A 25,353-nucleotide genomic window follows, 5' to 3' on the forward strand; every position below is an offset into this window, starting at 1 on the left:
GATCTTCCCTCTCCTCTCCTGTGTCTCCTGCATTGCCAGCGGGATTATTACCAATGGACTTTATTTTATTTTTTCACATTTTTGGCTTTTCAGAGACACCTCGCAGGAGGCACAGAGCGCCCGTGGACCTCTCCTCCGCCCTCCCCTATTTTCCCGTGAGCTCCCTAATGAACATCCTGCAGCGGGCAGCCTGTACATCTGTTACCGTGGATACGCTGATAGTGAGACACTGCTGTCGGTTGGGATGTGCTGTACATATTCCCGGGGTGGTTAGTTCATGCCCATCTGTCCAGGTGAGAGCCCCATTCATTCACATGCTTCCCCCAGGGGGTGGCTGGGAACAGGCTTTGTAGGTGTGACTCAAGTTCACAACCAGCTGGCTTGAAGCAAAGAGAACAGGCTCCAGTGGTGGTGAGCCTTGTCTAATCAGGTGAAGTGTTTTTTTTTTTTTAAATGTGTGGGGAGGGGGATTTGAAGCAAAAAAAAAAAAAAAAAAAACGGTCCATGCAGTGGTGGGCCTCATCTAATCAGGCGAAGGTCTTTTATAGGGGGGTGCTTGAAGCAAAGAGAAGAAGCTCCATGTGGTGGTGGGCCTCATCTAATCAGGCGAAGGTCTTTTATGGCAGGGGGGGCTTGAAGCAAAGAGAAGACGCTCCATGTGGTGGTGGGCCTTGTCTAATCAGGAGAAGGTCTTTTATGGGGGGGCTTGAAGCAAAGAGAAGACGCTCCATGTGGCGGTGGGCCTCGTCTAATCAGGCGAAGGTCTTTTATGGGGGGGGGCTTGAAGTAAAGAGAAGAAGCTCCATGTGGTGGTGGGCCTCATCTAATCAGGCGAAGGTCTTTTATGGTGGGGGGGGACTTGAAGCAAAGAGAAGAAACTCCATGTGGTGGTGGGCCTCGTCTAATCAGGTGAAGAGACCTTTTTTTTTTTTTTTTTTTTAATTTGGCCGCACTGCACAGCATGTGGGATCTTAGTTCCCCGACCGGGGATCAAACCTTCGCCCCTTGCATGGGAAGCAGTGAGTTATAACCCCGGGGCCGCCAGAGAATTCCAGCTAAAGTCTGAAAAGCAGACACGGAGGTTTCTCAGAGAAGACGAAATTCTGTCTCCAGAACCGCAGTGTCAACTCCTGCCTGGGTGTCCAGCCCGGCCCCTGACCTGCGGACTTCACACTCAGCAGCCCCACAGTCGCACGAGCCAATTCCTTGAAATAAACGTCTCTCCTTGCTTATGCATATCTATCACCATACATGTCTACCTTTCTCCAAGTAGATACGTGTAGCTGTATGTCTTTCTAAATATAGGGAGATATCTGTATATCTATCTTCATATGTATACAGTTGGCCCTGGGTTCTGCACTTGTAGGTGAGGAGGGCCAGCTGTATAAGATTCTGTCTCTCCCTATATACATCTATACATATCCATACATATATCCACACACTCACACACATAAACCTCTATATCCACAGCTTACATCTCATCTCTGCTGCTGCTGCTGCTGCTAAGTCACTTCAGTCGCGTCCGACTCTGTGCGACCCCATAGACGACAGCCCACCAGGCTCCCCCGCCCCTGGGATTCTCCAGGCAAGAACACTGGAGTGGGCAGCCATTTCCTTCTCCGACATCTCATCTCTTTCATCTATGAATTATATATGTACCTATCAGTTTATCTGTGTCTGCCTATATACATCTCTAGCTGTGAATCTATGTATCATCTACTATTTACCTACTCTCTACTTACCTATCATCTCTATCTACCCGCCATCCGTCCACCTATGTGTCTGTCTGTCATCTCTGCCTACCTATCTACTGATCCACCGATTTATCATCTCTATCGACCTAGCCATCATCTCTGCCCACCCATCGATCTGCCTGTCTGTCTACCTAGCATCTCTGCCTGGCCTCCCTGGTGGCTCAGAGGTTAAAGCATCTGCCTGCAATGCGGGAGACCCAGGTTCCATCCCTGCGTTGGGGAAAGATCCCCTGGAGAAGGAAATGGCAACTTACTCCAGTACTCTTGCCTGGAGGATCCCATGGACAGAGGAGCCTGATGGGCTACAGTCCACGGGGCTGCAAAGACTCAGACACGCCTGAGCGACTTCACTTTCATCTGTGCCCACCTGCCTGTTCACCTATTTTTCCATTCACCCATCATCTCCATCCACCTGTCTGTCTGTCTGCCTACATACTGTACTGGTCTACGTACCAGCCTATTATCTGTACGCACCCATCTCCCTATCCTCTCTATTTACCCGTCTCCCTATTTCCCTACCATCTCCATCTACATATCCAGCGTCTCTGTCTACCTATTACCCATATCTAGCTTCCTATCTATATCTGCCATCTACCTACTTACCTACTGTCTACTTACCTGTATCGCCTCTGTCTGCCTGTCCATCTATCTCTCTACCCGTTGGTCCATCTATCATCTGCGCCTGCCTACCGATCATCTGCCTGTACCTGCTTGTCTATCTCTCCACCTACCGTCTGCATCTATCAGCCATATCTACGTTTACACCTGTCCTCTCTATCTGCCTATTTATCTATCGTCCCTACTACCTATTTGCCTATCTGTCTACCGTCTCTACCTACCTGTCTGTCTCCCTATTTATCATCTAAGGAAATGGCAATCCACTCCAGCACTCTTGCCTGGAAAATCCCATGGATGGAGGAGCCTGATGGGCTACAGTCCCTGGGGTCGCAGAGTTGGACACGCCTGAGCGACTTCATTTTCACTTTCTATGAACCTATCATCTCTGTTTGCCTATGTGTCTACCTACTTACCTACCATCTCTACCTACCTATCTGTTATATCTACCATCTCTGTCTCTCTACCATCTCTCTCCACCTGTCTCCCTGCCGATCTGTCTGTCTGTCCCATCTATCCACCCATCTATCCCAAATCTCCACCCTGTTCGTCTTATTTCTCTGGGGAACTCTGACTGCTACTGTTTCCCGTTTGCTTTGAGCGGAGCTGACCCGCCAGCAAGGGTGTGGCTGCACCTTCAGTGCTCTGCAGGCCGGAGGTCAGTCCTGAATATTCACTGGAAGGACTGATGCTGAACCTGAAAACTCCAGCACTTTGGCCACCTGATGGGAACAGCCAACTTACTGGAAAAGACCCTGATGCTGGGAAAGATTGAGGGCAGGAGGAGAAGGGGACGACAGAGGATGCGATGGCTGGATGGCATCACCGACTCGATGGACATGAGTTTGAGTGAACCGCGGGAGCTGGTGATGGACAGGGAGGCCTGGCGTGCTGCGGTCCATGGGGTCGCACAGAGTCAAACACGACTCAGCGACTGAATAACAAGGAAGAAGCTGTAAGCTGGAGGGAATTTCAGATTCAAAGACCAACGTCACTCACACGCCGTCCACTTCCTCCTTCTCCACGTGACATGTTCTCTGCTTCTTCCCTGGGAGCTGGCTCCCTCGGGGTGGGAACTATTCTCTGCCTCCCTCCCTCTCCTGGACTGTAATAGCCCACCGGGCTCCTCCGTCCGTGAGATTTCCCAGACAAGAATACTGAAACGGCAACCCACTACAGCATTCCTGCCTGGAGAACCCCATGGACAGAGGACCCCGTTGGGCCACAGACCATGGGTTCACAGAGAATCTTACACGACTGAGTGATTCACACACACACACACACACACACACACACACACACACACACACCTCCCAGCGCCCACCCTCCACCCTGGGGATCCCATGATGCTGAAATGGACCCTGCTCCATGTATCCATGCCCGGTAACCCAGTCCTAAATGAGCACATCAGCTGTCTATTTCAGGATGCGACTCAGCCGGCTGCAGAGTGGCCCCGAGAAGGGCCCCAGGAAGCACGTGCTTGCCCTGTGCCTTCCTGCACGGGGAGGACCCAGGAGGCGGCTGGGGTCGCCCGGACCAACCCCACCAGCCCAGCTGCGCCAGCTTCCTCATCCTCCCAGGCACCACTGCAGACACCAGTTCCCGTTACTCTCGACTCCACGGACGCTGGTTCCTGCAGGGGCATCGTGGTGCAAACCCAGGAGGGTACACAGCTGCCTCCCGGGCAGCAGAGACAGAACAGCTGGGCCAGCAGCCTCAGTGCCAAGCAGGGGCCAGGAGGGGACCCATCTGGGGGGAACAGGATGGGGAGGGGAGCTGGGGGTATCAGATCCTCCGTGCCAGGGGCGCCTGGTTGAAGAACTGTTTCCTTTTTCTCACTACAATAACCTTCTTGCTGTTGTCCAGCCGCTCCGTCGTGTCCAACTCTCTGAGACCCCATGCACTGTAGCCCCCCAGGCTCCTCTGTCCATGGGATTCTCCAGTCAAGAAGACTGGAGTGGGCTGCCCTTTCCTCCTCCAGGGGGTCTTCCCCACCCAGGGATTGAACCCATGTCTACCGCACTCGAAGGCATATTCTTTGCTGGGGGGTCACCTGGGACGCCTCTAGAGTGACTTTACATTTTTAAAAAAAATTTTAAAGTATAGAGTGACTTGACTTTAAATTTTTTTCTTAATTTTAAAGTATAGTTTCCCTGGTAGCTCAGTGGTAAAGAATCCGCCCGCCAATGCAGGAGACAGAGGTGTGATGCTTGGGAAGATCCCCTGGTGGAGGGCACGGCAGCCCACTCCAGTGTTCTTGCCTGGAGGGTCCCATGGACAGAGGAGCCTGGGGGGGGGCTATGGCCCATGGGGTCGCAGAGACTCGGACATGACTGAACACGTGGCTGACTTACAACAGTGTGTTAGTTTCAGGGGTACAGCAAACTGATTCCCTTACGGAGACATACATTTTTCTCAGACCGCTTTTCATTATAGTGTCTGACATCATATTGAATAGGATTACCTGATTCCCTGAGGTATACCATAAATCTCTGCTGCTTATCTATTTTACGTCTAACACTTTATATCCATTGATCAATTTACAGTTCACACTTTTAACCCCAAACATCTAAATTACCCTGCTCCCCCGCCCATGAACCCTACCTGCCTTTCCCCATTGGCAACCATCCTTTTGGAGTCTAAAAAAATGAAATAAAAGCAATGTGTGTACAAACAGAAACAGCAAATAGCTCATGTTTCCTGAGTTCCGTAATATCCACGTGTTAAAACGACACAGCTGTGGCGTCCAGACGATTTCTAGCCCCGATGCGTTTTCACCTGGCTGTGTGTCAGCTTCCAGGTCATTTTCCAGCATGAAAAACCGGCTCCCCAAAGCTTCTGATCCCAGTCTCTTCAGACCCCTCCTGGGGAAGGGCGGGGGGTCCCAGGCAGCCCAGACTTCCGACTGACCAGCTTGTAAGTCAGGCTTCCCAAGACCCGCACCGTGGGGCTGGGTAATTGGCTAAAATGGCTCACAAAGCTCGCGAAAAGACCGGAGTTTTAAAAACAAAAACAAAAAAGGCTTTGCCGGTTTGTGCAAAAAGTGTACGACTCAGCTGGTTTTGGTGGAGGATTCCAGGGGAACAGGAGGAATGCACAGGACATGTTATGAGGGGGAAGGAGGGTCGGGGGAAAGGGGCCTCCACGCCCAGAGGGTGACGTTTGAATCTGCAGGTCTGGGGACGGCTCCCGGCTCAGCGAATCTCCCCTCTTTGGGACACCATGCGGTGGACAGAAAAATGCCCCCAAGGACGTCTGCGTCCCCTCCCCGTGTGGTGGACGGAATAACATCCCCAGTGATATCCTAAATCCTGGAATCCACAAACGGGTTGCCTTCTGACACAAGGAAGTTAACAGCGGTGATGAATGCCAGGATCCCGAGACGGAGACTGGGTCGTGGACCACCCGCCTGGGGGTCAGGTCATCACAGAGACTGTTAAAAGAATTACACAGGAGACCGTACGAGCTGTTAACGGATAGATTCCTGGCACGCCAAGTCCGTCAGGGAGGTCCTCTTACAGTAGCCTCTGGAAACTCATTTCTTTCTAAACTGCAGCTGATACAGGAAAAAAAAGAAAAACCAAGACAGGAGGATGTATTCTGTCCGCCAGTAAAAGCAGAGGCAGGGGAGACGGCGTTCCAGCCCCAGCGGCCACTGGCAGTCTGGACACCTGCGTGTGATGAGGGGATGGGGTTCCAGGAGGCGCTGAGAGGTGCATTAAGTTGTTCAGATTTGAAAGGCATTCAGACATCCCTCCAGCTACAAAAGCACCTTTGAGAAACAGGACATTATCTTTTAGAGTAAAAAAAACAGTTGTTGATTAGTTGGTCATTCATGTTCAGTTCTTCATGACCCCATAGAGGATCCCAGGCTCCTCTGTCCATGGGATTCTCCAGGCAAGAATACTGGAGTGAGTTGCCATTTCCTTCTCCAGGGATTCTTTCCGACCCAGGAATCGAACCTGAGTTTCTTCAATTCACAGGCGAGTACTTGACCACTGACTCCCTGGGAAGCCTCGTTAAAAGAACAAAAAGATAGAATGCTATAAAAACACAACAATTTAAAAAAGCTTCAATCGAAAACAGTAAATAAAATACTTAAGAAATGTTTAAAAAATATTTTTAAAAAAGTAAACAGCTTCTAGAAAGTCCCGGGTATGGAGATGCCTGGAATTCACAGTTTCGCTGGGGCTTCTGAGACTGTCTCCACGGTTAAGACCTCTTCCTTGTCACCTTTTCCCGCTTCGTGTGTAAACTTCTCCCATAGCATCTGATGGGGGAGAAAGGCAGGGATGTCAGCTCCCCAGAAGCCCCCGGAAGCCCCACGGAGGTAGAGGGTTTAGACAGAAACGGGAGCCCGGTCTCCGAGTGGGAGCTCATCGGTGGCAGATGAGCTGGGGGAGGGACGTCTGAGACTCACATACCACACTTGCTGGGACCGCACGGAGCTCAGAGCTCGGAAGGAGAGTGTCGCGGGACCCTAGACCTCCCCAGGAACCCACCAGGGCGTGACGGCAGAATGTGGAGGAGGCTGACGCAGTCCCTGCCTCGGGAAGATGGGCTTGACGGGTGAACCCAAGTGCAGGGGAGGGTTTCCCACATTTGAAAGTGAAAGTGTTAGTCGCTCAGCTGTGTCCAACTCTTGGCGACCCCATGGAGTATATATAACCCACCAGGATCTCCTCTACCCATGAGGATTCTCCAGGCAAGAATACTAAAGTGGGTTGCCATTCCATCCTCTAGGGGATCTTCCCAACCCAGGGAATCAAACCCAGGTCTCCCTCATTGCATGTGGATTTTTTTTTCTTTTTTTTTAACCATCTCAGCCACAAGAGAAGCCCAAGAATACTGGAGTGGGTTGCCATTCCCCTTCTCCAGGGGATCTTCCCAAACCAGGGACCGAACCAGTGTCTCCCACATTGCAGGCGGGTTCTTTACTATCTGAGCCACCAGGGAAGCGCTACATATTGGGGGGTGGGGGCGGTGTTTGTCTTGTCCTGTGTCCTTTTTCATCCTGTGTGCTGCCCCCTGGAGATCTGGCTGCGCCCCGTTCAGTCTGTCTCTCGTCTCCTGTTCCTTATTGTTTTTCGTCCCCTCTGTGTGCTAGAGATCTGCCTGGACCTCGTTAGGTCTGTCTCTGTCTCTGCCATCCCCATCTTCCCCTTCTCTCCTCCTCCTTCTCCACAACCAGGCTAATTTCCCCGGACACAGCTTGCAGACGAAACCCCCACCCACCCCCACCCTGCCCCGGAGAAAGCCAGCGAGCAGGACACATGATTCCAGCCTCCTCCTGTGGACCTCAGCTTTGGCTGGGCACAGACGAGCTTCTGGGCTCACCGTTCCCCACCTGTCCATCGTGGCTGCCCCCTCACTCATCCCGGACATACCTCGTGGTCGACTTGTTGGTTATCATTCAATTTATCTTTGATCTGTGGAACCGGAGGGAATAACCTGTGGGTCTTGAGGAACCTGGGGAGATAAGAGACGAGATGAAGAGAAGATGGACAGGCCCACACTTTTGTCCTGGCTCCCAGAGCAGAGGCACTCTATGTTAAGTACAAACACGCCCTCTGGACTCACGTCTTCAGAACAGTTCCCTTTAAGAATCATAGTAGGGGAGACTTCCCCTGGAGGTCCGGGAGTTAAGATGTCACCTTCCAAGGCAGGGGGTGTGAGTTCGGGCCCTGGGGTGCCAGTGTGATCCCTGGTCAGGAAGCTACGATCCCACATACCTTGCAGACAAAAAAACACCATAAAACGGAAGCACGATTGTAACCAATTCAGTAAACACTTTAAAAATGATGTACATCATGGTATATATACACGATGGACTATTACGCAACTGTTAAAAAGAATGAAACAATGCCGTTTGCAGCAACATGGATGGACCCAGAGACTGTCATACTGAGTGAAGTCAGTCAGACAGAGAAGGAGAAATATCGTGTGGCTTCCCTTACATGTGGAGTCTAAAAGGAAATGATGCCAACTTACCTACAAAACAGAAAGAGACTCACAGACTTAGAAAACCAACTTATCATTACGAGGGAGTAGGGAGATGGGAAGAAGGATAGTCAGGGAGCTTGGGACGGACATGGACACACTGCTGGATTTAACATGGAGAACCAGCAAGGAGCTGCTGTCCAGCACAGGGAACTCTGCTCAATACTCTGTAATAACCTTATGGTTCCCAGGGGGAAGGATGGGGGAAGGGATAGTCAGGGAATTAGGGGTGGACATGGACACACTGCTGTATTTAACATGGAGAACCAACAAGAACCTGCTGGATAGCACAGGGAACTCTGCTCAATGTCACGTGGCAGCCTGGATGTGGGGGAGTTTGGGGAGAGTGGATACATGTGTATGTGTGGCTGAATCCCTTTGCTGCCCACCCGAAACCATCGCAACATTGTTTACTGGCTATCAGTTTTTTTTACTATGCTATCAGCTCAGTTCAGTTCAGTCCCTCAGTCACGTCCGACTCTTCAGGACTCCATGAATCGCAGCGCTCCAGGCCTCCCTGTCCATCACCAACTCCCGGAGTTCACCCACACTCATGTCCATCGAGTCGGTGATGCCATCCAGCCATCTCATCCTCTGTTGTCCCCTTCTCCTCCTGCCCCCAATCCCTCCCAGCATCAGAGTCTTTTCCAATGAGTCAACTCTTCGCATGAGGTGGCCAAAGTACTGGAGTTTCAGCTTTACCATCAGTCCTTCCAAAGAACACCCAGGACTAATCTCCTTTAGGATGGACTGGTTGAATCTCCTTGCAGTCCAAGGGACTCTCAAGAGTCTTCTCCAACACCACAGTAGAAAAGCATCAATTCTTCGGTGTTTAGCTTTCTTTATAGTCCAACTCTCATATCCATACATGACCACTGGAAAAACCATAGCCAGGACTAGACGGACCTTTGTTGGCAAACTCATGTCTCTGCTTTTGAATATGCTATCTAGGTTGGTCATAACTTTCCTTTCAAGGAGTAAGCGTCCTTTAACTTCATGGCTGCAGTCACCATCTGCAGTGATTCTGGAGCCCCAAAAATAAAGTCTGACACTGTTTCCACGGTTTCCCAATCTATTTCCCACGAAGTGATGAGACTGGATGCCATGATCTTCGTTTTCTGAATGTTGAGCTTTAAGCCAACTTTTTCGCTCTCCTCTTTCACTTTCATCAAGAGGCTTTTAGCTCCTCTTCACTTTCTGCCATAAGGGTGGTGTCATCTGCATATCTGAGGTTATTGATATTTCTCCTGGCAATCTTGATTCCAGCTTGTGCTTCTTCCAGCCCAGCATTTCTCATGATGTACTCTGCATAGAAGTTAAATAAGCAGGGTGACAATATACAGCCTTGACATACTCCTTTCCCTATTTCGAACCAGTCTGTTGTTCCATGTCCAGTTCTAACTGTTGCTTCCTGACCTGCATATAGGTTGCTCAAGAGGCAGGTCAGGTGGTCTGTATTCCCATCTCTTTCAGAATTTTCCACAGTTTATTGTGATCCACACAAAGACTTTGGCATAGTCAATAAGACAGAAATAGATGTTTTTCTGGAACTCTCTTGCTTTTTCGATGATCCAGCGGATATTGGCAATTTAATCTCTGGTTCCTTTGCTTTTTCTAAAACGAGCTTGAACATCTGGAAGTTCACGGTTCACGTATTGCTGAAGCCTGGCTTGGAGAATTTTGACCATTACTTTACTAGCATGTGAGATGAGTGCAATTGTGCAGTAGTTTGAGCATTCTTTGGTATTGCCTTTCTTTGGGATTGGAATGAAAACTGACCTTTTCCAGTCCTGTGGCCACTGCTGAGTTTTCCAAATTTGCTGGCACATTGAATACAGCACTTTCACAGCATCATCTTTCAGGATTTGAAACAGCTCAACTGGAATTCCATCATCTCCACTAGCTTTGTTCATAGTGATGCTTTCTAAGGCCCACTTGACTTCACATTACAGGATGTCTGGCTCTAGGTGAGTGATCACACCATCGTGAGTATCTTGGTCATGAAGATCTTTTTTGTACAGTTCTTCTGTGTATTCTTACCATCTCTTCTTAGCATCTTCTGATTCTGTTAGGTCCATACCATTTCTGTCCTTTATTGAGCCCATCTTTGCATGAAATATTCCCTTGGTGTCTCTAATTTTCTTGAAGAGATCTCTAGTCTTTCCCATTCTGTTGTTTTCCTCTATTTCTTTGCATTGATTGCTGAGGAAGGCTTTCTTATCTCTCCTTGCTATTCTTTGGAACTCTGCATTCAGATGCTTGTATCTTTCCTTTTCTCCTTTGCTTTTTGCTTCTCTTCTTCTCACAGCTATTTGTAAGGCCTCCCCAGACAGCCATTTTGCCTTTTTTGCATTTCTTTATCATGGGGATGGTCTTGATCCCTGTCTCCTGAACAATGTCCTCCGTCCATAGTTCATCAGGCACTCTATCAGATCTAGGCCCTTAAATCTATTTCTCACTTCCACTGTATAATCATAAGGGATTTGATTTAGGTCATACCTGAACGGTCTAGTGGTTTTCCCTACTTTCTTCAATTTACAACATAAAAACTTCAAACTCCAAAAATAAAAGAAAAGGAGAGACGTTAAAAAAAATAATAATGATCCACCAAAAAAAAAAATCTTAAAAAAAAAAAATCACAGAAGGATGGCCTCCAATCATACACTCCAGAGAATATAATATACCCTTTGCGGATGTACTTAAGAAATGCCTAGGAAGATATTTCCAGAACCTTCATTCACTGTCTTTGAAGAGAAACCAGAGTACTGGACGACAGAGGATGAGATGGTTGGGTGGCATCACCGACTCGATAGACAGGAGTTTGAGCAAACTCCAGGAGCTGGTGAAGGACAGGGAGGCCTGGCATGCTGCAGTCCATGGGGTCGCAACGAGTCGGACATGACTGAGCAACTGAACTGAACTGAACATTCACTGTCTTGGGTGCAGAGACGGCAGTGGTGGTATGTGCCCAGTCTTGAGCAGCTTGGAGGAATCCACGCTCTCTGGTTTTAAAAGGCTGGGAGACATACCCAGCCTTGAAGACCATGATTCCAGACTGACCAGCTTGCTGTGGATGGCACGCATTTTTAGGGCTATTCCATGGTGCCCCAGCGTCTCAGTGGTGCTGAACAAACACACGGGCACTTATTTTCGCTCTCACGACAAGGAGCCAACTGTGTGACCTCGTAAGATGCTGTGCTGAGCTGAACGGTGGCCCCAAAGATCCACTCGAGTCCTGAAGCCTGGGACAGGGAGCTTGTTATGAAATGGGGTCTCCGCAGCTGTGACAGAGTGAAGGGTCTGAGATGAGGTCCTCCTGGATGGGGGTGGCCCTAAACCCAGGGACAGGGTCCTTATAAGACAGCGAAGAGGAGAGACACGGATGCAGCGGAGAAGCCACGTGGAGACGGAGGCGGAGACGGGAGGGAGGCGGCCACCAGCCCAGGGATGGACGCCCGGAGCCCCCGGAAGCTGGAAGAGGCAGGGAGGACTCTCCCCGGGAGCCTCTGCAGGGAGCTCAGCCCTGGGACACCCTGACCTCAGAGGTCTTGTCCCTGGGACTGGGGCAGGATGGATGTCTGTGGTTTTAAGCCCCCAGCTGTGCTCACTGGTTCCGGCAGCCACAGGAAGTCACACAGCTTTTGATTAAAATCAGTCTTTGGTGTTAAAACATGACCCGTGCTCCTGCCTCTACCATCCGTGGTCGGGCTGCCCACGGTCTTCCTCATGTTCCAAACACCGCGATGCCTTGCAGCTTATTGCAGCAGGCACTCAGGGTCTCCCCTTGTCTCTGGGGAGACACAGGATACCCAACAATGGTGGGGGCGGGGGAGCCTGGTGACAAAGATGCCTCAGGTCAACGCCCACGGGACCCACACGCCCTGCAGGAGGGTCTCCCCATGAGCCAAATCTCCCCGTGGCTCTGCAGAGCTCGCAAGCTTTATTCTGCACACGCCAGGCTTCCTTCCGGGGCGTCTGAGAGAGCCTTCGTGATTGCTGAGCTCATATGACAGGAAAAAGGCTAGCGGGGTCCCTGTGGCGGGGGGACGCGGCCTGTAGTGGCCTGGGAGCTGGGGCTGAGTAACACGCTATGGGAAAAGAGAAGTCTGTCAAGGAGGAACATTCCAAGAATTCCAGATGCTCCGAAAAACACGGAAGCTGGGCCCTGGAGCACAGCTGAGCTGTAAGGGGGCTTTCCAGCTGACTCACACGCTCAAGAATCCGCCTGCAGTGCAGGACAGCTGGGTTTGACCCTTGGTTCGGGAAGATCCCCTGGAAGAGGGCATGGCAACCCACTCCAGGATTCCCGCCTGGAGAATCCCACGGACGGAGGAGCCTGGCGGACTACAGTCCACGGGGTTGCAAAGAGTCGGGCACGACTGAGCGACTCACTCTTTCAAAACTTCATCTATCTCTACAAGGATTAAACCAGCTGCTTCTGCAGCTGCTGAGGTTCAATCACCTCCTGAAAGAAGTTCAGGGTGGAGAGCAGACATGAGCCACTCGTGCTCTGGAGGAAAAAAAACCAAAACAAAACTGGCAGGACAGGTCTTCAAATAGTTAGATATTCTCAGGAACCCATTTTATGAGCCCAACTCTTCTCACAGCTAGACAAGCAATGAAACGCTTCACGGTGATGTCTGCTCCCCATGACTAGCAGAGATATTCTGCAAAGAAAAAATATATATGCTTGATTGCGTGAACTCCCGCTTCAGCAAAATCACATATACGCCAACCTGCCTCCCCTGCCTCTTTGCAGCAGCTCCTCAGAGCTATCCGAGGCGCTGTGTCCCGGGCTGCAACCCTTCATTCAGGCCTTTGTTCATTCAGCCGCTCAGTCGTGTCTGACCATCTGCGACCCCGTGGACTGTAGCCCTCCAGGCTCCTCTGTCCATGGGATGCTCCAGGCGAGAATCCTGGAGTGGGTTGCCATGCTCTCCTCCAGGGGATCTTCCCAGCCCAGGGATCAAACCCAGGTCTCCTGCACTGCAGACGGATTCTTCACCATTGAGCCCCCAGGGAAGCCCATGGTCCTAATTTTGCCCCCAAGAAAACATAAACTCGCAACATTCACATTGTACAATTTTTTTTTAAGTCAACACTGTTTTCCCCAGACAAGTTTTCTCATGGAAAACCTACACGGCGGCTTGGACCGCCTGGGGGCGTTTGCAGGCTGCCTTCTCATCTCTGTAAGCCGATAGGGGCAGGGTGACTTTAGACACGGGGGTTAGCCAACCCGGGACTCCCCGGGGTTACCTTTTGAAAAGGCAGCCGAGGGTCAGGCCACAGACGAGGGTCCCCAGAACCACCATAACGTAGATGTACACCAGGCTGGACTCTGGTTCTTCGGAGCCTGGGGAAGACAGAGCGGGGGGACATGCCAGGGACCCCGAAGGCGAGGGGGAGCCGCTGCCCTCACTCAGCCAGCTCACGGGCTCGCGGACGAGGAAATTCGGCCAGGGAAACTGAAAGCATTAGTCTCTCTGCCACGTCTTACCCTTTGCGGCCCCGTGGACTGCAGCCCGCCAGGCTCCTCTGTCCATGGGATTCTCCAGGCAAGAATACTGGAATGGGCTGCCATGTCCTCCTTCAGAGGATCTTCCCCAAGCAGGGACCAAACCTGTATCTCCTGAATTGCAGGCGGATTCTTTACCGTCTGAGCCACCAGACAAGCCTCACAAGAAGGGAAATCTACGGAGTACCCTAACCCGGAGCTTTCACAGAAAATGTCTGTGAGACAGTAGACTGTACTTCGCCGACAAAGGTCCGTCTAGTCAAAGCTACCGTTTTTTCCAGTAGTCATGTACGGATGTGAGAGCTGGACCAAAAAGAAGGCAGAGTGCCGAAGAATTGATGCTTTCCAACTGTGAGGCTGGAGAAGACTCTTAGGAGTCCCTTGCACTGCAAGGAGATCCAACCAGTCCATCCTAAAGGAGATCAGTCCTGAGTATTCACTGGAAAGACTGATGCTGAAGTTGAAACTCCAACACTTTGGCCACCTGATGCAAAGAGCTGACTCACTGGAAGAGACCCTGATGCTATTGAAGGCGGGAGGAGAAGGGGTCGAGAGGATGAGATGGTGGGATGGCATCACCAACGCGATGGACGTGAGTTTCAGCAAACTCCAGGAGACAGTGATGGACAGGGAGGCCTGGCGTGCTGCGGTCCATGGCGTCGCAAAGAGTCGGACTTGACTGAGCAACTGAACAAGAGATGAGCCCCAGAGCATGTTCAAAACCCCCGAAGCACTCTTAGAACATAGCAACCTAAAGACCATTTGATTTTAAAATGGACAGAAGAAAGGCTCAGTAGCTGAAGAGGATGAACAGTTCCAGGCAAACAGTTGTAAACTCCATTCACTCCCATTTGGTGAATTTATTACAATATTAATTCTTTTAATATTTATTCCCTTATTTGACTGTGCTGGGGCTTAGCTGCGGCACGAGGGATCGAGTTCCATGACCAGGGATTGAACACTGGGAGGGAAGCCTCTTAGCCTCTCGACAGCCAGGGAATTCCTTATGGCCTCTGTGTTATGCTTTGGCCTTTTCCCCTGAAGGCATGTGAGGTCTTAGCTCCCCGACCCGGGATCGAACACACATCCCCTGCGTTGGAAGGCAGATCTTGACTGCTGGACCAGGAGAGAAGTCCCGTCCCATCTATCCTTAAGCTTTCATTTCACGTGTCATTTAGAGTAAGTGCTCTTTACAATAAGCTATTTTCGTTTCTCTGTGTTAGTCGCTCAGCTGTGTCCGACTCTTTGCGACCCCATGGACTGCAGCCCGCCAGGTTCCTCTGTCCATGGGATTTCCCAGGCAAGAATACTGGAGTGGGTTGCCATTTCCTTCTCCAAAATTATTTTTCTTAACCAGGGCACATTTTTCATCTGTGAATAGTCCAAAACACAACGAGAAACTCTCAGTCTATCAGAGTGATTATAACCCGATGGACGCGTTCCCTGTTACAACACTTCTCAGTACACACAGAACAAATGTGACTTGTTAAGCAAAGCAGTTATCTTTTCTTTTAAGCGATACATCAGTTGTCAAAAGTGCATATTGCGGATGGCAGGTGAAACCAAAAAATATATATATATCATGTGGAAGTGAGTCAAGTCTGTTCAGAACTGTACTCTGGGAAAAGTCAACATTTTTTTTTTTTTCTTGCCCATAGTTTAAATTAATTTTCTTGCCCATAGTTAAATTAAATTTGCCTGGTGGCTCAGACAGTAAAGAATCTGCCTGCAGTGCAGGAGACCCGGGTTCAATCCCTGGGTCGGGAAGATCCCCTGGAGGAGGGTATGGCAACGCACTCCAGGATTCTTGCCTGGGCAATCCCATGGACAGAGGAGCCTGGTGGGCTACAGTCCACGGGGTCACAGAGAGTCGGACACGACTGGGTAACTTTCACTTTCACTCACTAGGTGTTGCTGACGCCAGGGGGACAGTGTCACCAGGGGCTCGGGGACGGGAACTCTTCCCAGAACGGCTCAGAGAAGGCCTCAGAATGCCAGCACCTGTCCGGGCACGGTCTCAGGACACCTACCGAACTCAACGGGCGGGCTCCAGGCACCCCAGCGGGCTTTCCGGGCGTCCGCCGTCCTTATCTTCACAGTATGTTTTGCTTTGGATCCCGGCTTCGGAAAGTTGTATCTGTTCCCGGAGTCACCAAATACTACAATCTTTGGAGAAAGCAGAAAGTTAGAGGTGCCACCTGTGTTGAGAAAGAGTGAGGGCTGTGTGTTTTCAGTTGCCCAACTGAAGTGGTAAATTTAAGCCCACAGCCTCCCAATCTGGGCGTGAATGTTGTAATTTGCGTCCTGAATAGTTCAGAGAGACGCTCAGATAAATAGAGTGGGTGATCGTCCTGCATTTTCTGAGTGGCTACTCCTGGGGCTTCTGGGATCGTTCAGGACAGACACAGCAACAGTTCACGAGCTGAAGAGGATGTGCACAGACCCACAGACGGATGACGGCCCCGCGAAGGATGTTCAGAGGACCGAGTTCACGTTCCTCATCGGACAGGGGATGATACCGAGGTCACAGTGGTGGTGAAGCTCAGAAAAAAATCAACAAAAAGTACTCTGATGACCAACCTCGAGAGGAGTTTTGAGGGAGGCAATCACCTCTGTGATACTTCAAGGAGTATTTCCTGGACCAGCATGGATAGAAGGGGGAGGCCCCACCCCAGTGGTACCTAGGGGTGCCGCTATAGCACTGCCCAGATGATGTGCAAAGGCAGGGGTCCTCAGCCTCTGGGACCTAAGGCCTCAAGACCTGAGGTAGAGCTCAGGCAATAACAGACGCGAAGTGCACAGTAAACGCGACGCTCTTCAATCATCCTTAAACCATCTTCTTCTTCTTCTTCTTAAATCACCCCAAACCATCCCTCGCTGTCCATGCAAAATCTGTCTCCTACACAGCTGGTCCCTGGTACCAAAAACATCGCAGACCACAGCTCTCGGGAAACCCCATCATCTGACTTTTATGTCATCCCCATCCAGGCCACCGCTGGAACAACGTCAGTTGGTGTGTGTCCATTGACGGCTACTGTATGATTAAACTGGGGCTTCCCTGGAGGCTGTGTGAGTAAAGAATCCACCTGTGATGCGGGAGACGTAGGCAGATGCAAGTTCGATCCTCAGGTCAGGAAGATTCCCCTGGAGGAGGGCATGGCAACCCACTCCAGTATGGTTGCCTGGAGAGTCCCAGGGACAGAGAGGCCTGGTGGGCTACAGTCCATGGGGTCACAAAGAGTCGGCCACGACTGAAGCGCCTGGGCATGCCCACACCCAGGCAGGATTGAACTACAAGGGTGATGCTGGGTCAGCACTGTCACTCACCAGCTGACTTCTGCTGCTGCTGGTGTCACGCTAGGAAAAAACAAAGCAAAACAGAATATTGACTTTTCTCCATTTTGAAACTGCTAATAGATCTCACCCCATCTCGCCTTTCCAGGAAGTCAACAAAAAACAAAACCAAGAGTGGCCAACAAAGGGTTGAGCCCCTTATATTCTTCCCAAGCGGGAGTTGGCATCACAAGAAGGGGGAAACCTATCCACAGGACAGAGGGTGGCGCTGCTGCAGGGCTCCTTAGGAAACTGACCTGCAGGTGGATCTTACTAAGAACCCACATGGGCTTGGAGAAGACAGGATCTCAGTGTCTACACTGGGTCAGGCTGGACGTGAGGAGAGGGTCCACACTGTCTACACTGGGTCCAGGGGGCCGAGAGGAGAGGGCATCTCCATGTCTACACTGGGTCCAGGGGGCCGTGAGGAGAGGGCGTCTCCGAGTCTACACTGGGTCCAGGAGGCTGTGAGGAGACGGTCTCTCGTGTCTACACTGGGTCCAGGGGGCCGTGAGGAGAGGTTGTCTCCGTGTCTACACTGGGTCCAGGGGGCCGTGAGGAGACGGCCTCTCATGTCTACACTGGGTCCAGGGGGCCGTGAGGAGAGGTTGTCTCCGTGTCTACACTGGGTCCAGGGGGCCGTGAGGAGAGGGCGTCTCGTGTCTACACTGGGTCCAGGAGTTCGTGAGGAGAGGGCGTCTCGTGTCTACACTGGGTCCAGGGGGCCGTGAGGAGACGGCCTCTCGTGTCTACACTGGGTCCAGGGGGCCGTGAGGAGAGGGTGTCTCCGTGTCTACACTGGGTCCAGGGGGCCGTGAGGAGACGGCCTCTCGTGTCTACACTGCGTCCAGGGAGCCGTGAGGAGAGGGTGTGTCCGTGTCTATACTGGGTCCAGGGGGCCATGAGTAGAGGGTCTCTCGTGTCTACACTGCATCCAGGGGGCCGTGAGGAGAGGGTGTGTCCGTGTCTATACTGGGTCCAGGGGGCCATGAGTAGAGGGTCTCTCGTGTCTACACTGCATCCAGGGGGCCGTGAGGAGAGGGTCTCTCGTGTCTACACTGGGTCCAGGAGGCCGTGAGGAGAGGGCGTCTCGTGTCTACACTGGGTCCAGGGGGCCGTGAGGAGACGGCCTCTTGTGTCTACCCTGGGTCCAGGGGGCCGTGAGGAGACGGCCTCTCGTGTCTACACTGGGTCCAGGGGGCTGTGAGGAGAGGCGTCTCGTGTCTACACTGCGTCCAGGGAGCCGTGAGGAGAGGGTGTGTCCGTGTCTATACTGGGTCCAGGGGGCCGTGAGTAGAGGGTCTCTCGTGTCTACACTGCATCCAGGGGGCCGTGAGGAGAGGGTGTGTCCGTGTCTATACTGGGTCCAGGGGGCCGTGAGTAGAGGGTCTCTCCCTGTCTACACTGGGTCCAGCTGACTTGGAGTACAGGGCTCTTGTTTAAAATCGGTTCCCATGTATGCTGGAACTGAGGATCATTGATTACACTGGGTCTAGGCAGATGGGTTTGACAGCTCACCCCGTCTACACTGGGTTCTGATGGCCTTGGATTAGAGGGCTCGCATCTAAGATGGGTCGCCATGTGGGGTTGGAGCCAAAGAGCCTTGTCTACACTGGGTCTAGCCAAGCAGGTTTCGGATGGCTCACCCCGTCCACACCGGGCCCAGGGGCCTTGGCGCACACCCTGGATTCCCCCGGCGCCCAGCAGTTCCGCGCCCCTGGGCCCTGGATCTTCCCCGACGCTCACCCGTCTGCGCCCCCCTCTCGTGCCCCCGCTCCTCTGGTTGCCCTGCGGGGCTGGCTGCCAGGCTCCCTGAGCCTCACTGCCCTGCCCGGCGCCGAGCCCGCTTACCCATCTCTCGATGTCCAGCTGGTACTGGAGCTCCCTGTTGGACCGTGCCTGTCGCGTCCTGGGCTTTTCCCACTGGATGAGGCAGTGGGACGCATTGCACTGGACGCTGATATTGTCAGGTGGGTTGTACTGCTCTGTAACGAGACCCCCGGCGGCACCTCTGATGCGGAACGCCTCCCCTGGTCCACGGAGGGGAGACCCCTTTCTCCCATCCCGACACGAAGGGGAGCTCCCGAGTTCACCGGGAGGAGGGCGCAGGTTCAGAAGCTGCAATAATTCATGTATAAGCCAAGGGCTGCTGGCTGTCACCAGGAGCTAGCACACAGACGTGGGAGCGGGGGTTGTTTCAGACGCTGCACAAGGGACCAAGATTTCTGGCCTCCAGAGCCCTGGGACAATCCATCCCCATCGTTTTAAGCCTCCCAGTCTGTGGTCATTTATCACAGCCTTTCCAGGAATTTCCATGCAGATGCCTACACAAATTCCATCACATCTAACTAAGCAGTGGTTTTAAATTCCGGGTGGTTGTTCTCACCTATTTCCTTTAGCAGCAAAACTGAGTCAAAGAACTGGATTCCTGCTTCTTGGCTGGTACCGTTAACCAGGAAGTAACTGTACGACGTTAACCCCGAGAGGTCTCGGAGGTGACATCCCACGTGCGTCCCCGAGTCTTTCAGGTAACGAGGACATTCCCTCTCGATTCTTTTCCTGTCAGGTCCCCAAACGTTCAGAGAACCATCAGGGCAGTTTTTCCCTTCCTGAAGGCATCTCCCAGGGTTGTCTACATGAGGTCTACACTTACTTTGATCGCACGTACAAAAAATACTGGACGTCGTCGGGAGCCGCTCGGCCCTTGGCCCAGCTGCAGTTCATGAAATCCGCGTCGTAGATAACACAGGAGAAGTTTTCGGCAGCTGTGCCCTCCTTACCTGGGAAGGGACAGAAAGAAAACAATGGCATTTAAAGAGGGATGGACCCGATGGCTTCATGCTTCAAAGAAGAATCAATACCAGTCCTCCTCAGACTCTTCCCCAAAAAAAATAAGACAACGTTCCAGGGGTCTAACACCCATGCTGGCGGATACAGTTGACAATACTGTATCGTCCGCTTGAAATTCCCTAAGAGAAAGGAAATGAAATTAAAAGACGCTTGCTCCTTGGAAGAACAGCTATGACCAACCTAGACAGCATATTAAAAGGCAGAGACACTACTTTGGCGACAAAGGTCCGTCTAGTCAAAGCTGTGGTTTTCCCAGTAGTCACATATGGATGTGAGAGCTGGATGATAAAGAAAGCTGAGTGCCAAAGAATGGATGTTTTTGAACTGAGGTGTTGGAGAAGACTCTTAAGAGTCCCTTGGACTGCAAGGAGATCCAACCAGTCCATCCTAAAGGAGATCCGTCCTAAATATTCATTGGAAAGACTGATGCTGAAGCTGAAACTCCAATGCTTTGGCCACCTGATGCGAAGAGCCGACTCACTGGAAAAGACCCTGATGCTGGGAAAGATTGAAGGCGGGAGGAGGAGGGGACGACAGAGGATGAGATGGGTGGATGGCGTCACTGAGTCAATGGACACGAGTGTGAGCAAGCTCCGGGAGTTGGTGATGGACAGGGAGGCCTGGCGTGCTGCAGTCCATGGGGTCGCAGAGTCGGACGCAACTGAAGTGAATGAACTGAACGGAAGAGAGAAGATCCCTGAAGGGTTCTCACCACAAAAAAAAAAACCCAAGCAGCAAAAACACACGCAGGAGAATAGGCACGTGAACAGCTCGAAGAACTGGATTCCTGTTCCTTGGCTGTTTCTTAGCTGGTAGCACTTCAGAAGGCATGCACGCATCCAAACAGCAAATGTGGGAGCTCCCTGGCGGTCCCCTGGTTAGGGCGCCACACTTTCACTGCTGTGGGCCTGGGTTCCATCCCCGGTCAGGGAAGTCAGATTCCACAAGCGGCAAAGGAACGGCCAAAAAGAAAATCACCAAAATGACTAAACAGAGCCAAAAAAATCCTCAGACATACACAATCCCTGTGTGTCAAGAATATGTCCATCAAACGGAAAAAGGCGGAACAAGGGAGTCTGAATGCTCGCGGGGAGGAGAAGGGTCACCCCGGCCCGTGCTCTCCCTACCTGGGTTAGTGTAGACCAGCATCTCTGAAAGCCGTCTCTGGTTGACACTCACTTCAACGGTGAGCGTGACTCCCCCGTGCAGAGAGCAGTCTGGAAATGTGCACTGGCAATCACTGTGTTTGACCTGGAGAGATGCAACCAGCCAGTGGGTTAAGAACCTGTCCTCTTTCCTCTCGTCCTCCTCGGTCTTTGCTCCTGCGCTGACCCTGGTCACGACAAACACCTCCCTGTGTGAAGTCTCACCCAGGTACCTTCTTTGAGAAGAGGCCCGCTAGCAAGGTTCAGAAAGTCAGTGTTCAGAGCTCACCTTTTTAAGAAAAAAAAATATTTATATATATTTTTAATTGGAGTATAATGGCTTTTGGCTTCCCAGGTGGCTCAGTGGGTAAAGAATCCGCCTGCAATACAGGAGACCCAGGTTCAATCCCTGGGTCGCAAAGATCCTCTGGAGGAGGGCCTGGCAACCCTCTTCAGTATTCTTGCCCGGAGAATCCCACGGACAGAGGAGCCTGGTGGGCTGCAGTCCATGGGGTCACAGAGAGTCAGACGGGACTGAAGGGAGAAGCACATTGCTTTACAATGTTCTGTTAGTTTCTGCTGCAACAGTGTGAGTCGGCTAAAAGCATACATATTGAACCTCCCTCCGAACCCGCCTGGAGCTCGCCAGCGAGCTTGTGAAAACGTACAGTCTGGTTACACGATTCCCGGGTGAGGTCTGGGAGCCTCTCGTTCTCACAAACTCCCAAGGGATGCAGGTTGGCCTGTTCTGTGCGCCCTCATCGCTTTAAATTTTTTTTGGAACCTCACACATCCCCTCCTTGTGTTTTTGGCAACACCGTGCAGCCTGTGGGAATGTTAGTTTCCAGACCCGGGAACTGAACCTACAACCCCCTCTACTGGAAACTCAAAGTCTTCACCAGCAGGGAAGTCCCCATACCCACTTCTACGGGACTGACTTTTCCTGCCTTATCTCACAGGCATCATTCCCTCAGGAGTGTCCTGTTTAGACTGTATCCAAGGCAGTCTGTTTACTTTGATTCCATGCCACAGGCGGAGCGAATGCTATTTCTTTCTCAGGATCAAGTGCAGCATGGGGACCAACTGAGCAAAAAGAACATGGCTCCCCCAGGGAGTCAGCCTACTGAACACATACTGGGCATGAGGTGAAGCTCGAACCGTGACTTCCTTGACGTATCCCCAGGTCACTCTCTCATGCTTGCTGAGAAGTGAAGTCGCTCAGTCGTGTCCAACTCTTTGCGACCCCGTGGACACCAGGCTCCTCCGTCCATTCGAGTTTCTAGGCAAGAGTACTGGAGTGGGAGAGGTCTACAAAGGACAGCAATGGGGCCTGTGCAATCGACCTCGTTGTTGTAGCTCAGTGGCTCACTCACGTCCGACTCTTTGTGACCCCATGGACCGCAGCCACGCCGGGCCTCCCTTGTCCTTCACCGTCTCCCGGACTTTGCTCAACCTCATCGCCAAGCCACCTTACCTTTTTCTTAATCAGTCCCTTCTCCTTGTGAATCAGTGCACACTCCCCATAGGTGGTGTTTTCCTTGCAGTCCCAAGTCAGCTTCGTCGTCTGTGGGTCAAACTTCACATTTAGACTGGCGTCTGGCTTCACGGCTGGGAGATCTGCAAGACGTGACCTCAGGAATCAAGAAACGCCCCTTTTCCCAACTCCACGCCCACTTAAGCAATTCGTCTCAGGTCTTGCAAGCAAAGATCGGCGTTGGGGATCACTGCCACCCACCTCTGCCAAATCCTCTTTGTCCCCTACCCTCTGTCCCGTCTCTCCTCCCTGCCCCTTTCTCCAAGTGGAGACGTCTCTGTTGCTGTACAGTCACTAAGCCACGTCTGAGTGTTTGTGACCCCCCGGACTGCAGCCCACCAGGCTCCTCTGTCCGTGGGATTCTCTAGGCAAGAACACGGGAGTGGGTTGCCATGCCCTCCTTCAGCGGGGTCTTCCCGACCCAGGGATGGAACCCGTGTCTCCTTCACTGCAGGCAGATTCTTTACCACTGAGCCACCAGGGCAGGCCCAGTGGAGACGTCTACTGTGAAAATAAATGAAGACCAGCCGAGCGAGAAGGAGCAGAGGCGAGCTAATCCCATCTCGTCACGGGAAGGGAGTCGGGCACTAGCAGCTGTGCCTGCAGGAGGGGAGGGGGACCGTTCACATCACCACAAGGGGTGAGCACACAGGAGGAATGATGCCAGCAGACTGTTGAAGAGACGGACAATCATGAAACCAGACACAGCCACAGGCTTGCCAACAAAGGCCCGTCCAGTCAAGGCTGTGGTTCTCCCAGTGGTCGTGAATGGATGTGAGAGCTGGACCCTAAAGAAAGCTGAGGGCTGAAGAATGGATGCTTTTGAACTGTGGTGCTGGAGAAGACTCTTGAGAGTCCCTCAGACTGCAAGGAGATCCAACCAGTCCACCCTAAAGGAAATCAGTCCTGAACATTCATTGGAAGGACTGATGCTGAAGCTGAAACTCCAATCCTTTGGCCACCTGATGTGAAGACCTGACTCATTTGAAAAGACCCTGGTGCTGGGGAAGATTGAAGGCGGGAGGAGAAGGGGACGACAGAGGATGAGATGGCTGGATGGCATCACTGACTCGATGGAGATGAGTCTGAGTGAACTCCAGGAGTTGGTGATGGACAGGGAGGCCTGGCGTGCTGCAGTCCATGGGGTCGCAGAGAGTCGGACGCGACTGAGCGACTGAACTGCACTGACAGGCATGTGTCCCTGAAGCTGGAGTCAGGGGAATGGGGGAAGCAGAAAGAGGTCAGGCACATCCACGTACTCACCCTGCTGCTCCTGGGTGAGGAGCCACGCGGAGTCGAGCACCACAGAGAGGAGGAAAGCCGTCGCCAGGAGACTCGTGGGGCTGCCCAGATGATGCAGGTCTGCGGGGAGAGAAAAACCAGCCTTCGTGGGACTCTTGATGTGGACACCAGTGATGTTTCCCCAGGGAGATGGGGGGGAAAAGAAAAAAACCAACAATACAGGACTCTCTCCAGAGTGATGGTCAGCATCGGCACGCTGACCTGGCCAGCAGCTTGGGTCACTTGATTAGAGTGGTTAAGACCCTGTCTTCCCATCGCAGGGGACTGCAGGGGATCCCCGATCGGTGTCCCAAGATCCCCCATGGTACACGCTGCAGCTAAAAAAAATAAATTAACTAAAAAGACAATTTGAAAAAAAGGGTTCAAAGTGCAAGGGCTTCCCAGGTGGCGTAGTGGTAAAGAATCTGCCTGCCAACACAGGAGACGTGAGATTCTGGTTCGATCCCTGGGTGGGGAAGATCCCCTGGAGGAGGGGATGGCCACCCACTCCAGTATTCCTGCCCGGAGAATCCCATGGACGGAGGAGTCTGGCGGGCTACAGCCCATGGGGTCCCAGAGAGTCTGGTGGGCTACAGCCCATGGGGTCCCAGAGAGTCTGGTGGGCTACAGCCCATGGGGTCCCAGAGAGTCGGACTCGACTGAGCAGGTGAAGAACCATGCAGATAGAGAAAGCATCAGTGGTTCTCAGGGGTTCTGAGAACAGGAGGGATGAACAGGTGCAGGAAACTTTTAGGGCAGCGGAAATATTCTGCTGTAATGATGGATACAGCCCATCACACATTTGTCCAAACCCACAGAAGATCCAACCGCAAGTTCAGCTCATCTCACTCGCCCAGTCGCGTCCGACTCTTTGTGACCCCATGGACTGCAGCACGCCAGGCCTCCCCGTCCATCACCAACACCTGGAGTTCACTCAAACTCATGTCCATCGAGTCGGTGATGCCATCCAGCCATCTCATCCTCTGTCTCCCCCTTCTCCTCCTGCCCTCAATCTCTCCCAGCACCAGGGTCTTTTCCAATGAGGCAGTTCTTCGCATCTGGTGGCCAAAGTTTTGGACAACAGCAAGAGTGACCCCTGGTGCAAATTGTGACTTTGAGTCAAGAATATGGCGTCAGACTTGCTCCATCAATTGTAAGAGGCGTTCCACACTGACGCTTGGCGTCCATCACTGGGGAACTAACTGCAGGAGGAAGTGGGTAGGCAGGAATTCCCAACACTTTCCGAACCTCGTGTTTCTGCAAACCTACGCTCGCCCTAAGCAAGTAAACTCGACTAACATTAAAGAAAAAATTTAGGGACTTCCC

General features: G+C 52.1%; 1 protein-coding gene across 20 annotated transcripts in view; it reads right to left on the minus strand.

Annotated features, from left to right (window-relative positions):
• Positions 1-5,047: 5,047 nt before the first annotated feature.
• LOC101115509 (granulocyte-macrophage colony-stimulating factor receptor subunit alpha) overlaps positions 5,048-25,353 on the minus strand; it is a 35,383-nt gene continuing 15,077 nt past the window's right edge. For 12 of the 20 annotated variants that reach the window (XM_060408352.1, XM_060408350.1, XM_012106140.5 and 9 more), the window contains 11 exons: positions 24,010-24,108; positions 22,687-22,829; positions 21,195-21,318; positions 19,871-19,997; positions 19,604-19,776; positions 19,069-19,202; positions 17,212-17,241; positions 15,915-16,050; positions 13,626-13,722; positions 7,757-7,838; positions 5,048-6,639 (listed from right to left, as the gene is read on the minus strand). In XM_060408352.1, coding sequence (XP_060264335.1) covers positions 6,544-6,639; positions 7,757-7,838; positions 13,626-13,722; positions 15,915-16,050; positions 17,212-17,241; positions 19,069-19,202; positions 19,604-19,776; positions 19,871-19,997; positions 21,195-21,216 — 897 coding nt within the window. In that variant the 5' untranslated portion in view covers positions 21,217-21,318; positions 22,687-22,829; positions 24,010-24,108 and the 3' untranslated portion in view covers positions 5,048-6,543. Of the gene's footprint in view, positions 7,839-7,949; positions 8,102-12,912; positions 13,037-13,625; positions 13,723-13,918; positions 15,256-15,914; positions 16,051-17,211; positions 17,242-19,068; positions 19,203-19,603; positions 19,777-19,870; positions 19,998-21,194; positions 21,319-22,347; positions 22,492-22,686; positions 22,830-24,009; positions 24,109-25,353 lie in introns of those variants that run through there. The other 8 variants (XM_027963316.3, XM_042241916.2, XM_060408345.1 and 5 more) reach the window with 8 other exon arrangements.

This window comes from Ovis aries, chromosome X (assembly GCF_016772045.2).
Source record: "Ovis aries strain OAR_USU_Benz2616 breed Rambouillet chromosome X, ARS-UI_Ramb_v3.0, whole genome shotgun sequence".
NCBI classification, from domain to species: domain Eukaryota; kingdom Metazoa; phylum Chordata; class Mammalia; order Artiodactyla; family Bovidae; genus Ovis; species Ovis aries.